At 39.8% G+C, this 15,233-nt stretch overlaps 2 protein-coding genes and 1 long non-coding RNA gene across 7 annotated transcripts in view; 1 reads left to right on the top strand and 2 right to left on the bottom strand.

The window, feature by feature from the left end:
* mettl8 (methyltransferase 8, methylcytidine) overlaps positions 1 to 658 on the bottom strand; it is a 15,605-nt gene extending 14,947 nt beyond the window's left edge. For both annotated transcript variants that reach the window (XM_048238926.1, XM_048238927.1), the window contains exon 1: positions 571 to 658. The gene's annotated coding sequence lies outside the window, so the exon portion shown is untranslated. The remainder of the gene's footprint in view (positions 1 to 570) is intronic.
* The window catches only part of dcaf17 (ddb1 and cul4 associated factor 17), a 15,671-nt gene extending 438 nt beyond the window's left edge, over positions 1 to 15,233 (top strand). For 2 of the 3 annotated variants that reach the window (XM_048238925.1, XM_048238924.1), the window contains 13 exons: positions 921 to 1,024; positions 1,336 to 1,426; positions 1,547 to 1,683; positions 2,987 to 3,065; positions 3,530 to 3,619; positions 3,788 to 3,895; positions 4,213 to 4,318; positions 5,140 to 5,279; positions 6,988 to 7,097; positions 9,451 to 9,538; positions 10,555 to 10,638; positions 11,464 to 11,619; positions 15,022 to 15,233. In XM_048238925.1, the coding sequence (XP_048094882.1) occupies positions 921 to 1,024; positions 1,336 to 1,426; positions 1,547 to 1,683; positions 2,987 to 3,065; positions 3,530 to 3,619; positions 3,788 to 3,895; positions 4,213 to 4,318; positions 5,140 to 5,279; positions 6,988 to 7,097; positions 9,451 to 9,538; positions 10,555 to 10,638; positions 11,464 to 11,619; positions 15,022 to 15,138 (1,410 nt within the window). In that variant the 3' untranslated portion in view covers positions 15,139 to 15,233. Of the gene's footprint in view, positions 1 to 14; positions 815 to 920; positions 1,025 to 1,335; positions 1,427 to 1,546; positions 1,684 to 2,986; positions 3,066 to 3,529; positions 3,620 to 3,787; positions 3,896 to 4,212; positions 4,319 to 5,139; positions 5,280 to 6,987; positions 7,098 to 9,450; positions 9,539 to 10,554; positions 10,639 to 11,463; positions 11,620 to 15,021 lie in introns of those variants that run through there. The other variant, XM_048238922.1, reaches the window with a different exon arrangement.
* LOC125291921 lies at positions 1,690 to 7,013 on the bottom strand. 2 transcript variants are annotated; one of them, XR_007193086.1, is made up of 6 exons: positions 6,442 to 7,013; positions 5,172 to 5,276; positions 3,528 to 3,601; positions 3,270 to 3,327; positions 3,052 to 3,070; positions 1,690 to 2,898 (listed from the first exon to the last, which is right to left on the bottom strand). It is a non-coding gene; the product is annotated as an uncharacterized LOC125291921 (long non-coding RNA). The 2 variants fall into 2 exon arrangements; XR_007193085.1 differs by lacking the exon at positions 3,052 to 3,070.

Genomic DNA, 15,233 nt, shown 5'->3' with positions numbered 1-15,233 from the left:
ATGCTGCCCGCAATCAAAATAAATAGAAGCGGCAACAGGAGCAGCATGAATCAATGCTGCGCACCGAAGTTGCAGGGATATGCATCATTCCAGTCTATAGCCAAAGCAGGGGAACATGAATTTTAGTTTTTCTTTTCGCAGAGACTGAATGAAAAGTTGCAACAAGTTTGTCTGTGTGTAAGACTGGTAAATGTATCTTCTACCTAGTCAGCTGGCCGAAACAGATATGTTTAGCTAGCCACTGCAGACTAGCAACTTCATTAGTTTTCACGTTTTAAGCAATATTTGCTTCTTTTTTCAGAAATGTATGTTGCTTGGAGTAGGCCTAACACAACCAATGCGTTACAATAGCTAACTTAAAAGACGCCTGTTAATGCAACCCTGTGAATGAGACTCAAGAGAAGGGAAACTTGGACAGATCAGCTAATTGTAGTTAGCTTGCAAATGACCAGGTAAAACGTTATGTTACACACCGGTAAAGTGTGCAACACTAACGTTACAACTTCTGCCACTGGAGCAAACCTGACAAACTAAACTATTCGTTTCTTTTCGAAGAACCTGTATACTTACCTTGCAGTCACTAGCTTGTATAAGGGAAGGTTATTGTCCAGCGTGTATCGAAGCTAACGTTAGGTCACATGCCTCCATGAGTCCAAAACAAACCCCCTCCCAACAGCGCCCTCTAGCGAGAGAACAGAGGTCTGGTAAAAATGCCTGCCTTCATATGGACTTCAGGTCAAGGGGTTACTACTCTAAAGATGCTGGTTGTCTGCTCCGACGAAACCTGACTCTCCTCCGGGAAATTTTACTAAATGTAATAGTAAACCCACACTTTATACATTTTTAAAATTGTTGATAGTCGTCTGCCTTTTCCTTGTCATCAGTGTTCTTGAAGTATCTTGTCATCTCCACCTCCGTAGAATGATGTTGTCTTTAAAGAGGTCTGGACAAAGATTTCAAAGTCCCCCATCTCCTATGAGTCTGGAAGATTATATTTTGAGAATTACAGATGCTGTTATACCAGGTAAATATCAGTTCTTTCTTTTCTATCACTTTGCATGTATTTATTACATGTAAGACATCACAACACAATAAATTAAAATCTCATAACACATAAAGTTTCTTTACTATGTCAGTATGCAAGGACTCTCATTAGTTAGTAACAAGGCAAGTTACTGTGTTACAGTACAGTGAAAATATTTTTATAAGAAATTATAGAAAATTATCAATGTTTATAATCAATGTTCTGAAAGGGGGATTTAAATGTGCAGTGATGGTGGATTGTATTGTGTTGTGTTGAAGCAGTTCTTAATGAGAGTTATTCTCATTTTGTAGCCAGCAGGCCAAACCAAGACTACTGTATGAACTACCAAAATGCAGCAAGGCAGAAAAGATTGAAGATGCTCTATTTCTCCAATCACCTCTGGTAAATTCATTTCAATTTTGCAATACACCCTTAGAATATATACACCCACATATCCAGACATAGTTGGTATAGTGGATTTCTAACTGTGATGGTGCTCTTTCATTGTGGTGTCTGTGACAGGGGAGTATGTTACCGTCGCCGTCAGACCAGCAGTCCAGTCTCCTGGTTGTCACAGGCAACAGCTGGTTGTGCCGCATCTCTTCAAACACGGGAGAGGTGCTGCAGAGGGTCTACCTCTCACCCCAGCATAAGTTCAGGCCAGTTGCGCTCTAATGTGTCTTAGAGCCCGTAACATTTTGTTTTTAAAACTGTGTCTTGGGTGATCCGATCACAAGTTGTCAGTTCTAAATACAAGTGTAAACAATAACCAAAACACATTGAGATCCAGTCACTCAAACCACTTACCGAGGTGATCTGACCACATCTGATGTGTGCATTTGACCACATATGTAGTGTTAACACTAATGCATTCTGATGCGTCTCAGACAATGAAAGTTCTAATGAATGTGACATTGGTAGAATCTAAACAGAAGTGGTGCCCCTGGCTGTACACCTTGAATACAGGTGTAAGCAGTGATGCGTCTTGGACGCTGACCACTTATGATTGGATTACCCAAGGTAAAGTATTCCTAGAATGTAGATTAGTGACAAGCCTGGCCTAAACCTTCTAATAGAACAATGGCCAAGGCTCAACATTAATGGTTGCCCTTGGCTGCCAAATTGTTACAAGTGGCAACCAGATTTGGTTGGCTTCGGCAACCAAAACCTCATGCCTGGTTGCCAAGCTGGCAACCACTTTCACCACTTTTAAAAAGGTTAAGCCCTGCCGTTGGCTTTGTTTTGTAGGTAGAATGAAGCTGCTCTATTAGTAGGTTTCCTTAGCCAGGTCAACTTAGCTAGGCTTGTCACCACTGGCCAATGTTCTTTGTGTGATTACTGATTTCTCTGTGAATAATGTGGTGTTAATGACACAGTACAGTATTACATAAAGATACTCAAGTACATATACTAATGACACAGTACAGTTTTAAATAAAGATACTCAAGTACATATACTAATGACACAGTACAGTTTTAAATACAGATACTCAAGTACATATACTAATGACACAGTACAGTTTTACATAAAGATACTCAAGTACATATACTCGGAAGAGGACCGTAAAAGTATCGCAACAGGAGCCGAGTCAAGTCATATAACACGCAACAAAGAAACAACTGAGACAAAAGTGGGAGCTGGAGCGCTACAGGTATCCCTTGTATCCTCTGGTGCTCTTGGATGGATTAAAAGTTCATAAATCAGTTTGGAAAAAGATTCCAGGTCCAGGCACTCAGTAGGATGCATTTTTTTTAAAACATTTATTATTTAGGGCTAATCCATTAAAAAACACCAACGCGTGTCGGCTCACCAGCCTTCATCAGGGAGAGAAACAGCTGACTTGGTTGAATTCCTCCATCCAACCGTAATTCTAGCTGGTAGAAACACAAGGACAGGAACTACTTATAAATGTAAAAATGTCAGTATCTATTGTAATGGTGATGCCCACTTATGTATCCACAGGTACCTCAACTGGGATGACTCACAGGAGACTATTTATGCCAAGTCTATTCAGAAGAAGCTCTCACCTTTGGCCCGACAGGTACACTGCAGTGGTTAGAGTAAATTAAATTCTTGCAAGAGTAGTGTTTCAGCTCCATTCCATTGTATTCTACTTTACATTTATATTTTGCTTCATTTAACACTTTTACACTGACACTTTGATCCAAAGTGACGTAAAAAGAATATCACACACACAAGCATGTTTCCTCAGTGTGTGTTGCCTGGGTGTTCAAGTCATCTTTACCTTAGTTGTTGTTGTTAGCATCTTGCTGTTCTACCTGAGCTGCAAGAACCCATTCTCTCTGTAAAAAAAAAGATTAGCAGTCAACATGCTGTAACTGTGTCAAATGATCAACTTACCTTCTTGCTTTAATAGAATGAAGTTATCTGAACATGTAATGTCACGTTTACGTGTGTGTTATATATTCACACTGTACGTATTAGCTACAGTTTACACAATGTCACTAGGGTTTGGTAATATAATGCGCTGTATTACACTGACAGGCAGGACTCGACGATAGCACTCTGATGTTTCTGGCCGTCTTCCGGGTGTTTCCACTGAAGCTGGTCGGTGTTCTGGAGATCAACAAACGTGTACGCTTACAAATCTTTATATTTTATTTTCCTCTTTTCACTCTTGTTTTCTTGTTTATTATTTTTAACTATGATTTTGTTCACTGTCAGACAAGATTTAATATGAAACCTAAAACTTTGTTTGTTTGGTGTGTGTGTGTGTGTGTGTGTGTGTGTGTTTCTGTCCAGGTGTTTGGGAGCACTGTAGCAGATGTGGTTCTGTCTCAGGGAGTGCTGGCGGTGTCCCACACCACCAAGTGTGTGAGGCTGTACAGCTTGGAGACGATTGTTGACATGGTAACCTGCGCTTCCCTCACTGAGCACACACTGCACTACATTAGGGCCTCCACACATGATAAACATCACCTGTATGGATGAGCTTGGGTGCGATATTGCTAATATTTTAGATTGAAAAAATTAAAGATTTGAATGAAGGATTTGAAAATGAAAGTTTGCTCGCCATGTCTATAGAGGATTTTTCGTCTTTAATGTAAAGACGGGGAAAGTATTGAACTGACCAAATGGATATACTGTGTTACTCATAAGTTGATGATATTTATTCTTGTCATGATATTAACTTATTATGTGAATGTGTTTTTTAAACGTGTCTGTAGTTCAGGACAAAGGAGCTGGTTATTGGAGAACATTGTGACCTGGGTGGTACTCAAGGGATTGTGGGAGAACCGCCACTTGGCATTCCTGTGAACATTCACATCACGGGTAGGTCAGGGAGAACACATACAGAAATCCCTCAAGCACATGCACACACACAAATACATACAGAAATCCCTCAAACACACACACACACATAAATCCCTTAAACACACACACACACACATGCGCACATTTGAATTCTTTATTTAAATTCACCAATCACATTTCTTACAAAAAGGATTCAAATATTTTCAGAGATGACAGCGTTGACACTCATAGGCACATAAAACAACATCTATGCCACCCAGCAAGACTGCCTATCACAGCTGATATGGAGCTAGATACACTCACTCACTCACACACTGTGTACGGTATTCTTGTGTGAACTGTGGGTTTGGTCGTGTGTTCTGTGTGTTCTGTCGTGTTTTCTGATGTGTATGTGAAGCGTATTTTCTGTCGTGTTTTCTGATGTGTGTGTGAAGCGTGTGTTCTGTCGTGTTTTCTGATGTGTGTGTGAAGCGTGTGTTCTGTCTTATTTTCTGATGTGTATGTGAAGCGTGTGTTCTGTCGTGTTTTCTGATGTGTGTGTGTGAAGCGTGTGTTCTGTCGTGTTTTTTGATGTGTGTGTGAAGCGTGTGTTCTGTCTTATTTTCTGATGTGTGTGTGAAGCGTGTGTTCTGTCGTGTTTTCTGATGTGTGTGTGAAGCATGTGTTCTGTCGTATTTTCTGATGTGTGTGAAGCGTGTGTTCTGTCGTATTTTCTGATGTGTTCTGTCGTATTTTCTGATGTGTGTGAAGCGTGTGTTCTGTCTTATTTTCTGATGTGTGTGAAGCGTGTTCTGTCGTATGTTCTGACGTGTGTGAACCGTGTTTTGTGGCCTTGGCAGAGGCTCCCCCGGTGCTGTTTGAGGTGACGTACCACGAGGGGATCCAGATCGGGGGGATCCCGTTCCACTTCATCTACACCCCCAGCCACAAGAAACACAGAGGCACACACCACGTCTGCTCCCTCAAGGACGGCGCTCTGGTAAATATATCACCGGGTGGGGGGAGTACAAGTGCTCAGGTTCATGACAAACCTGGTTATGTTACTTTTACAGTTATAGTTTATAAAGTAACTTTAAGAAGGTGGTGGTTGAGTTACACTCTTAAACACCTTTGATTAGTGCCTAAAACCCCCTTAGCTATTGTAGAATCAGTGTAACCTACGGACTCGAGTGGCTTATTGCTTTTCTAAAACTGTTACTATAAATACCTGGCAAAGTTTCATAAAGTAAAGACACAGCAACTAGAAATATAACAAGTTATTCCTAGATAATCATTCTTCCGCCAAGAAATATATTTCCTCTATCTGAATGGTTGCCAAGCAACATCGAGACGCAGCTACTATCAAGTTATGGTAATACAGTAATATAGAACAAAATGTGGTCAAGGTGTATGTTTATGCTGGATTTTACAACGGCATTGAACGTGATTCAACCAATCACAATCAAGGACTGGAACTATTAGTTTTAGGATAGTGGTTAAGGTGCTGGGCTAGCATGCAGTAGCCTGAAAAGTTGTGGGTTAAATTCCCAGCGTTGTACCCTTGAGCAAGGAACTTAACCCCAAGTTGCTCTGGGGACAATGGTCCTTGTAATAAAGTCGACAAGTGTAAGTCGCTTTGGATAAATGTAGAAGAATCCTTTCCTGCTGGGAAAATGAAGCCGTAGGGCTATTCTCTAAGGAGGTTTACCACTTACTAAGTTAACCCAGGATTATCACTAAAACACATACTACGAACACCTCCTTGGTCCTGGGTGCAAGGCCAGTAAAGAGGAAAAAAGCTGCTGTTTGTGTGTGTGTTTGTTTGTGTGTGTGTGTGTGTGATGAATAACCCCTCATGAGGGTTTCCAATTACATTCACTCTTTTTTTCTCTATTAACAGTAATAATGATTGAAGTTAGAGCTTGCACTCGGTGTCACTACACCTGTTGAAATTTTGAGTAAAACCTGTTTAAAATGAACTGTAACCATCAACATGTCGTCTTCAGGGTTAATTGGATAGTGTAGTCTTGGAGACATTTCCACTAGCTTTACAATGCTGAAAGCTTGAAGTGTTTTTTTGCCTCTTAAAGAGCTCTTCAGAATGCCATGGTTAGGATTAAGCAGCCGGTTTGAGGCAGGCTACGGCCACAACAAATACTCACGTCACTGTCAGAGCTGCCAGGTGTGTTTGACAGAAGAGAAGGGCCTGCTGAAAAGATGCCCAGTAGATGTTGGTGTGTGTGCCTGTTGGTAAGACTTAATGTATCACAGTTACTCAGAATGGATATGATCTACTATAACTGCAAGTTGATTAAATAGTCCAAATGAATACCACTAATATTAATCTACCACAAGAGATTATGGGTATTTGAAGCAAGCAACTCTGTTGAACCCGATGACCGGTCATTCGCAGTGTCTTGATGCCAGACTACATGTAGCTGCAGCAGACGCATATCATTAAACTGAGCTTAATGCATCTTCACTTTGCCATCTGAAAAGAGACAATGTCTAGTGTTCTGCACCAAGTTTACATTTTGTTTTGACAAATTGCTCAGTTGGTTCAGTTTCCCTCTACAAAGACTAATAGCCTAATACTGGGGAATGGCTTCTGCCCTCCCCCTTTCACTATCCATCTTTAACAGATTGGTTTGTGGGTTTGGTTTCACTTGCATAGACATTGTTGTTTTTCGGTGTGTCTGTCTCCACAGGCTAGAAATGGGATTCAGGACATGAACTGCTGTTCTCTGGAGTCGGACTGGATCCTCTTCCACCCGGACCAGTCTGGCAGAATTATCCACGTCGGCCCAAACACTATCAAGTGAGTCAAGAGGAGCAGTTGCATTTTTGGATCTGAAATAACACGTGTGACAGGAAAGCACCAGGTTCATTATCTGAGAGTTTAAATATGTTAAAGGAACACACCCTAGTTAGATAAGAGGATAACATATCCTTTTCTTCTTTGTGCAGTCCAACACCATTAGAAAGTGGTTTAGACCAGTTAGCCTATAGCTAGCCTGTTGCCAAAAGTGAGCTAACTGGTCTCACCCACCTCCAGTGAGTTAGTGTTAATTTCGTCAGACGAGACGAGAGGAAAAATGTTCGTCAACAACCTTTTTTTCCATGACTAAGACGAGACGATGATGAGACTGCACTAATGTCCTGAAACACTGACTAAGACTATCTTAAGATGCATTATTGTTGTGAAAAAGACAGAGACTAAAATGTTTTGCATGAAATAAAAAAACTAAGATAAAATTTCTCTTCCATTTTCGTCTACAAAATGAGAAGACAGAATAGCTGTTACCTTTTCAAAATATTCCGAATGAGTTCATGGTTCATGCGCAGCAGCTTTCCTGTAGGCTAGTCTACGTGCTGTTGCTGCAACCCTGTGGCTGCAGCAGGAAACTATATGGAACAAGAACACCAGAGATTTCTGCCAGAGTTAGGCTTTATGCCACAATGCTACATACCCAGAAGTTGAAGCTTCTCTCATACATATACAAATTAACATCCCCCAGAATGTCCATCTTAACATTTTCAGCAAGTAATGTCAACTACTTAACTAGTTACACTGATGATGCAAAGTTTGCTAGCAAGTAAGCTAATATGGAAAGTTAAGCTAGCAAAGTTAGCTAAGATTGAGAGTTTGTGTTGCGTTTGTGCGCATATCGCCATCTAGTGTGGCGGAGTAAAACATTCATACTTGGATCCAAGACAGTGTTTCTCAAACTTTTTCAGATGAAGGACCACTTAACTAATCAATAAAAAAGAAACGCACGGACCACCTAGCTAAAAAAAAAAAAAAAAAATAGACCTAGCAGTATATTAGCCTACACAATACTCACTGAACCACTTTGTTTAATTGTGTCAGAGGATTCATTATGATTTAAACTGGCATATCTGACATAGACAGTGTTGTAGAACAGTTTGAATTTACATACAAGTTGATTCAATATTGCAAATCATCTATATTATATTTTACCACGCCTGCTCGTGGACCACTTGGGATAGCTTATGGACCACCAGTGGTCCCCGGACCACACTTTGTGAAACACTGGTCTATGAAGATCATGACAGTGGTCCAGTCAAATCTTTTACTGTATATGGCCAAATACCAGCAGAGCTATAACTGTAGCTCGACTTACCTGTGCATGTACTGACTGACAAAAAAATCAGAATGAGTAATTATAACAGTCGAGTAGCCCTGTGGACACACAATATTGTTAGAAAATTGAGATGTGTGAAACACTATTTGACTGAAATGGTAATCAGAAATAATTTGTTATAAAAAAAGACTAAAATGTTTTGACTAAAACTGACTGAGACTAAGATAACTTTAGTTTTCTTTTGACAAAAACTAGACTATAAATGACGAGACATTTAGTTGACTAAAACTTGACTAACAAAAATGATATTTGAATAACTAAATATGACAAAGACTAAAAAGGACTTTTCGTCACAAGACTAAGACTAAGACTAAATAAAAAATAGGTGACAAAATTAACACTACAGTGAGTCATGCTACATTGTGTCAGTGACAGACTGAGTAATTGCATGCACAAAGAAGAGAAATGTTTGTGTCCTCTTATAACTCTGGGGTAGATGACAAATAAGCTTGAACTTATCAAATGGGCCTGAAAAGAGGGAGCCCATTACTCCAGCGTTATCAGCCTTGCGCTGGCTCCCAGTGCGTTACAGGATCCAGTGTAAAGTGGCACTGCTTGTTTTGAAAGCCCTTAAAGCTGCAGTTGGCAAGCTGCAGAAGTCCCCTCCATCTGTCAGACTTGCCAACTGCAGCTTTAATGGTCTTGCTCCCACTTATGTTGATGATGTGCCGTGCCCATACATCCCAATCACTTTTGATTGTCCTGCTAAAAATGAGACTGTGTATTTGCTGATGTTGGAACGTTAGGACTTTGGAATGATGTCCCAGGTGACCTCAGACATGTCTCAGCCATAACTGCTTTTTCCGTCTGGCATGCGGCAACAGACACAAATACTGAATACTGCCCTGTGTGTGTGTCTGTGTGTTTCTCTTTCTCTTTTATTGTAAAGCACTTTGCTTTTAAATGTGCTAAATATGATAAATGAAATGGACTTACTTACTTGCCATTTAATTTGAAATGTGTGTTTATGTGTTTGTGACTTTGTTTACTTGTTTGATTCACCAGTGTTCTGAAAATGCTTACTGTATGGGGAGGTGACAGCCAGTCTGAGATCACTAAAGATTTCTCTATCATTGCCCAGAGAGACCAACATGTAAGTGTGTGTATGTAATATGTATGTACGTTCACAGGTAGGTCTGGCGTAACCAACAGTGAAGGGTGTCATTTGATTTTAAATGTTGCTGTGATGTTTGTGTCAGTCTCAGTCTCTCTCTCTCTCTCTCTCTCTCTCTCTCTCTCTCTCTCTCTCTCTCTCTCTCTCTCTCTCTCTCTCTCTCTCTCTCTCTCTCTCTTTCTATTTCTTTCTCTCTCTCGCTCTCTCTTTCTCTAATGTGCTAGTAAGATGTACGACACATTGTGGACTTGTTTGGGCCTGTCTCGTTTGTGGCTTTCCCCCCCATTACTTAAGTTTAGAGCACTGTACTTTAGAAGTCAGACATTCATCAAACTGATTAGGTCTTTCGGTTTGCACCTGGCATTAAAACGTCACCTTCATGTTACATGTGTATCTGAAAGACAAGCGTAAAAAGCACCTGAAAAGATTAACTGAATCATTTGTTATTGTGAATATCCGATCTAGTTGTCTTTATGCTGTGAGCTTTATGTGCATAGTAAATTAAAGTATGTCTAATGCAATGGCTGCAAGCATGTCTGAAACTCATGTTGATTTTTTAGTTTGTTTTCAGTGTTAAAAATGAAATTTAATTGCTCTATAGATGTGATAAAGTACACTAACAGAAATACAATTTAAAATAGAGAGTGTGTTTTGTTTATAAATACAATGTATATATCTGTCTATATATCTATATTATTTATGTCTTTTTTGTATGTATAGCATTGTTGTAAATGAGGACAAGAGTGGCAATGGGCAAAACAACAATGCAAGCGTAAGGGCACTGTGATTATGATTGCATCATTGTGATTGGTTCATGGTGATGGAGTGTTAATACCAAGGGTAAACGAGATCACTTTAGGTCCTTTGTTTTGCATATTACACAAACTTTACACTCCTATCCTATAAACAGAAGATTGGTTGGTGTTTGTTTATTGTTTTTATCCTCATACAAATCCTTCCAGTTTAAGTTGTGTGGTTTTGTTTGTGTTGTGCAGGAGGCCTCCCAGGTCACGGTGACCTCCTCTGGCCGCACGGTGAAGAGGAGGGTGCACCAGCTGGACGATGACCCCGAGCACGAGGTGTGAGCAAGATGATTGGGCGTCACTGTTGTTACGTGCCTGTGCACGTCTCACTTTGGGCATTCCATTTTCCATCAACATTTTAAAGGAGCTAAAGGAGGGTTATTTTACTTTAACCTTAAGCGGGAATGTTGGAAATTAAACGTTCTAATTGAACATGGAATTTTAGAATCTTACATTACAGTTGCGGAACAGAATCTTCAGTTAAAATGTTCTAAACTCCCCTGCTGAAGAGTTAAAATGACCTAGAAATAGCACCAGAATATGGAGGAAGAACCGTTATGACGTGCTGTCACAAACGCCTGTGTTGCCCAGATATTCTCTGAAGTGTGGCTGCTGTATTCAGTACAATGCAAGTATTCCATGTGGCTGTTTTCAAGACAAGTCGAAGCCTACAGAATACATTTGGCTCCTTTAAAGTAGCAATCCTCGAATTATAATCCAGGGCACTTTTTGTGAAATTCAGCTTCAAGCGGTCCTCGTGATCCTCTAGCAGTCCATTGTGTGGATACACTCAAGTTTTATTTGAACAAGAATTAAATAAGTAAATAAATGGTGTGAATAAAGACCTGCTGTGTAACTGGGGAACAAAGTGACTTGAACCAAGCATTACACCAGCCAATCATCAATGCTGCTTCCTGAGCAACGGAAGAGCAAGGTATATTTAATTGGTATTCAAGTTCAAATCAGCAAGCTTTCACCAGGACCTGAGGGCTCTCATCTTTAAAGACCAACTCCTTTAAGTAAACATATTATTTAGCCATCTGTGATATTGCCTGACAGGTGTATTTTACATCTCCCCCTCTTCACCTGTTTCTGTGCCAGACATTTAGAATGGTGGAGTATGAGGATGAGCTGGACCTCCTCACAGTGGTGGTCACACGGAGAGAGGAGGCAGGTGGGGAGGCGGCTGTTTGTCTCCATGACAACAACAACGGGGCAATGATGAAGAGAATTCTACTTCGAGAATCATGGGATGAGGTAGGTTCAGTGGCAAATGAAATCAGTGATAAGTAGAGGCGACATGATGAGGGTCATTCCACGAAATCGGTGCCTTTTCATCTTTAAAAATTTGAAAAATATAATTGTTTCAAACTGATTTTTTTCAACGCACATTAAATTAAGACATCTTGACATGACAAGAAATTGTGTTGGGCCATCTCAAGCTATGCCATTTATTATTTACCATTTACTTATTGCTCTGGGATAGTAACAGGACTGACGATTTCATGCTAATATGCTCATTTCTAGCTAACAGGTCAAGGTCAGAAAGGCACATGGTATGTAACCTGAAAGATTATTACTTCTAGATATTGGTAATATCAGTATTAAAAATAATTGTTTATATGTGCACTTTAAAAAAAAATGGTAACAGAACTGATGTTGTATGCCGACCTCTCTCTCACAACCCTGATAAAACATGAAAAATAGGACATTTAAGAAGAGAGAAACTTAGCCTTGCTTACACGGTGGAATCCACTTCCTCTAAATCAGTGTTTCCCAAAGACTGGGTCGCGACCCACGGGTGCAGGAGATTTTATTTGGGTCGTCAGCACAATTGATGTTGTCTAATAGGCCTAACTTATGCCATTTAGCCAGGAAAGCTATCAGTTTAATATTAGGATATAGTTTGTTTACCACAGTCACGTCCCTCTGTGCAATTTTGCATTTGAATAGCTCTGAAACTGGGGGGGCGAACGCGTCGCAGAGGGGACAGCGTGGATATCTCACTCGCAAAATGAAACATTTCTGTGGGGCGCCTGCCATGGACCTCGCAGTTGCAAAATGCAAGGGACATGAATCAGCCTATTTGCACGAACATTAACGGACTCCAGGTCTTCAACTTGACCGATTAAAATCTAGTCAACTAAAGCAGACATCCGTATACCGGACATGGCTATTCAATTTGTGTCATAGGCTGTAGAGACACTGTAGTTTCAATTGTAGATGCACTCTTTAAAGTTAATAGCAACCTCCTCACATTCCTTATTATTTCGGATTTAAAACGCTCAACAGTGCATTATATTAGCCTACTATTTAAATGGACATTTTAAACACTTTCCTCTCGTTTTCCACCTTGCAAACTCTACTAGGCTACAATAAAGGCGCATTATCTTTTGACTATTGCGCAAAAGCCTCTTGTTCTGATATTTATTAATTTCACATTCTTACAACAAAGCTTGTCACGGCCTTGGTATACGGCCTACAAACGTTTAACTCCAGAGGAAAATGCGCATTCAACTTTCCAAAATGAAGAAATCTCCACAGCCTACAACATCTCTCTTTAGAAATATAGGAACAGCTTACTATGCTGAAGAGTGACGACTGTAGCATGCAAGAATACCCAAGAAAAGTTTGAGAACCTGTGGCCTAAAACATGATTGCATGCAGGTTGCATGTTAGATCTGAAGTGAGATGGGTCGCGGTGGTCTGTCATTTTGAAAAAGTGGGTCCCCAGAAAAAAAAGTTTGGGCACTGCTCTAATGATGTCACTTCTGGTTTGTAACATTATTTTATAGGGTTTATTTGGTGATAGTAACAGGACTGATATGAAATTAGGGGACAATGATAAAATGACTTATATTTCAAAGAAAATATATCTATTTATGTCAAAACAATTGCTTAACAATGAGATTACACTTGAAACAATATACAACGGTGAAAATTGTATTGTTTTACGAACATTTTATAAATGAGAAGTCCCATAGCAGGGGACAGGCCAAAATCCTTACCCATAGCATATCATATGTGATTTTAATTATTTAAAACTATATTTTATTGGCTTTAACTTGGTCTTATATTGATGCATATGATCTATAGTAACATTAAGTTTTTTTAAATTACACATTTATTTGTTGTTAAAGCAACTTTAGAACTGATTATATGTTAGGGACGCAAAAGGCACCGATTTCACATAATCATCCACACAATAGAAAAGGGACAGCTGTTTGTCTTGGGATGTTGCTGGTGATTTTCCTTTTATGGTTTGACTGTTGAACTTACATGAGACATGATTCTAAATGTGTCCAGAAGTGGCAATTTCTGGACACAATTCATGTAATCCATATGACCCTTATGATATGGTAACTTCTACTCTGTTTCCTTGAAGCCAAATAGACGCGGAGATAGATCTGGGTCAATTGACACAATTTCAAAGCTGTTTTAAAGGAGAATTCCGGTGTGATATTGACATAAAGTGTGTTGAAACATGATACCGAGTGTGAACGTATGTCTCATAGCCCATCTCGGCTTGTCCCCTGCAATCTGGCGCTAGTTAGCCGATGCTACCAACAGCTTTTTCAATGGTGGTGCTTCGGCATCGGGCTAGCCATGCAAATAAATCACTGTTTTACACCATTTACGAGGGCTCAATGTATCTCCACACTTCATTGGTAGACTTCGAGGGCTCTGACATTTAAAAGCGAGACATTGAGAACTTTGAAAAAGCACTGGTAGTTAACTTACAAGACGATTTATACAGACAGTATCTTCACGAAGTTTAGCGTTTGCAGCCATCTTGAATTTAGTCCGCGATAAGTCGGCGGCAGTAAGAATGAACAGGTTTGATAAGGGATCAGATTCCAAAAATAATTCTGTGGAAATGCATGGATTCCAGTTGCTGCTACTGGAAGAAACTGGAATCCATGCATTTCCACTGAATTATTTTTGGAATCTGATCCTATTTATCATACCTGTTCATTCTTACTGAACAACAAAATTTGGTAGAAATTGTGCAAATGTATGCACAATTGCACAATTTCTACCAAATTTTGCTGCTCTTATTTCTTCATTGTATGTGCCTTCTTATTTTTACTTTTTATATTGTTTACTTGAATGTTATGTTTGTCTATAGACCTAATTGGTAAAATATGTCTTGTCTCCACCGTGGGATAGTAGGAAATGCAATTTCGATCTCTTTGTATGTCTTGACGTGAAGAAATTGACAATAAAGCAGACTTTGACTTACTTGTCGCTTGACTTATCGTGACTAAATTCAAGATGGCTGCAAACGCTAAACTTCGTGAAGATACGGTCTGTATAAATCGCCTTGTAAGTAAACTACCAGTGCTTTTTCAAAGTTCTCAATGTCTCGTTTTAAATGTCAGGGCCCTCGGAAGTCTACCAATGAAGTGTGGAGATACATTGAGCCTCGTAAATGGTGTAAAACAGTGATTTATTTGCATGGCTAGCCCGATGCCGAAGCACCACCATTGAAAAAGCTGTTGGTAGCATCGGCTAACTAGCGCCAGATTTTGGAGTGCAGGGGACAAGAGATGGGCTATGAGACATACGTTCACACTCGGTATCATATTTCAACACACTTTAGGTAAATATCACACAGGAATTCTCCTTTAAGTTTACATTTTCCTTCTCTCTTCGTAGACCTACAGCCACCAGCTCATCCTGGACAGAGACACTATTGTTCACATTGAACAGGGGAGGAACAATAACTTCTGTTGTCATGTATACAAAATGACCCCCAAGCGCCTAAATGAATGACAAGTCTTATCAACATCATGTTACTAATTGAGGACCTTTGCTTACAGAAAAATAAACTATGTATTGCTTTTCCTAAATGCTTTATTTTATATATA

Source organism: Alosa alosa, chromosome 3 (assembly GCF_017589495.1).
Source record: "Alosa alosa isolate M-15738 ecotype Scorff River chromosome 3, AALO_Geno_1.1, whole genome shotgun sequence".
NCBI lineage: Eukaryota > Metazoa > Chordata > Actinopteri > Clupeiformes > Clupeidae > Alosa > Alosa alosa.
The sequence above is the reverse complement of the archived record's forward strand: the minus strand, read 5'-3'. Positions and strand labels throughout refer to the sequence as shown.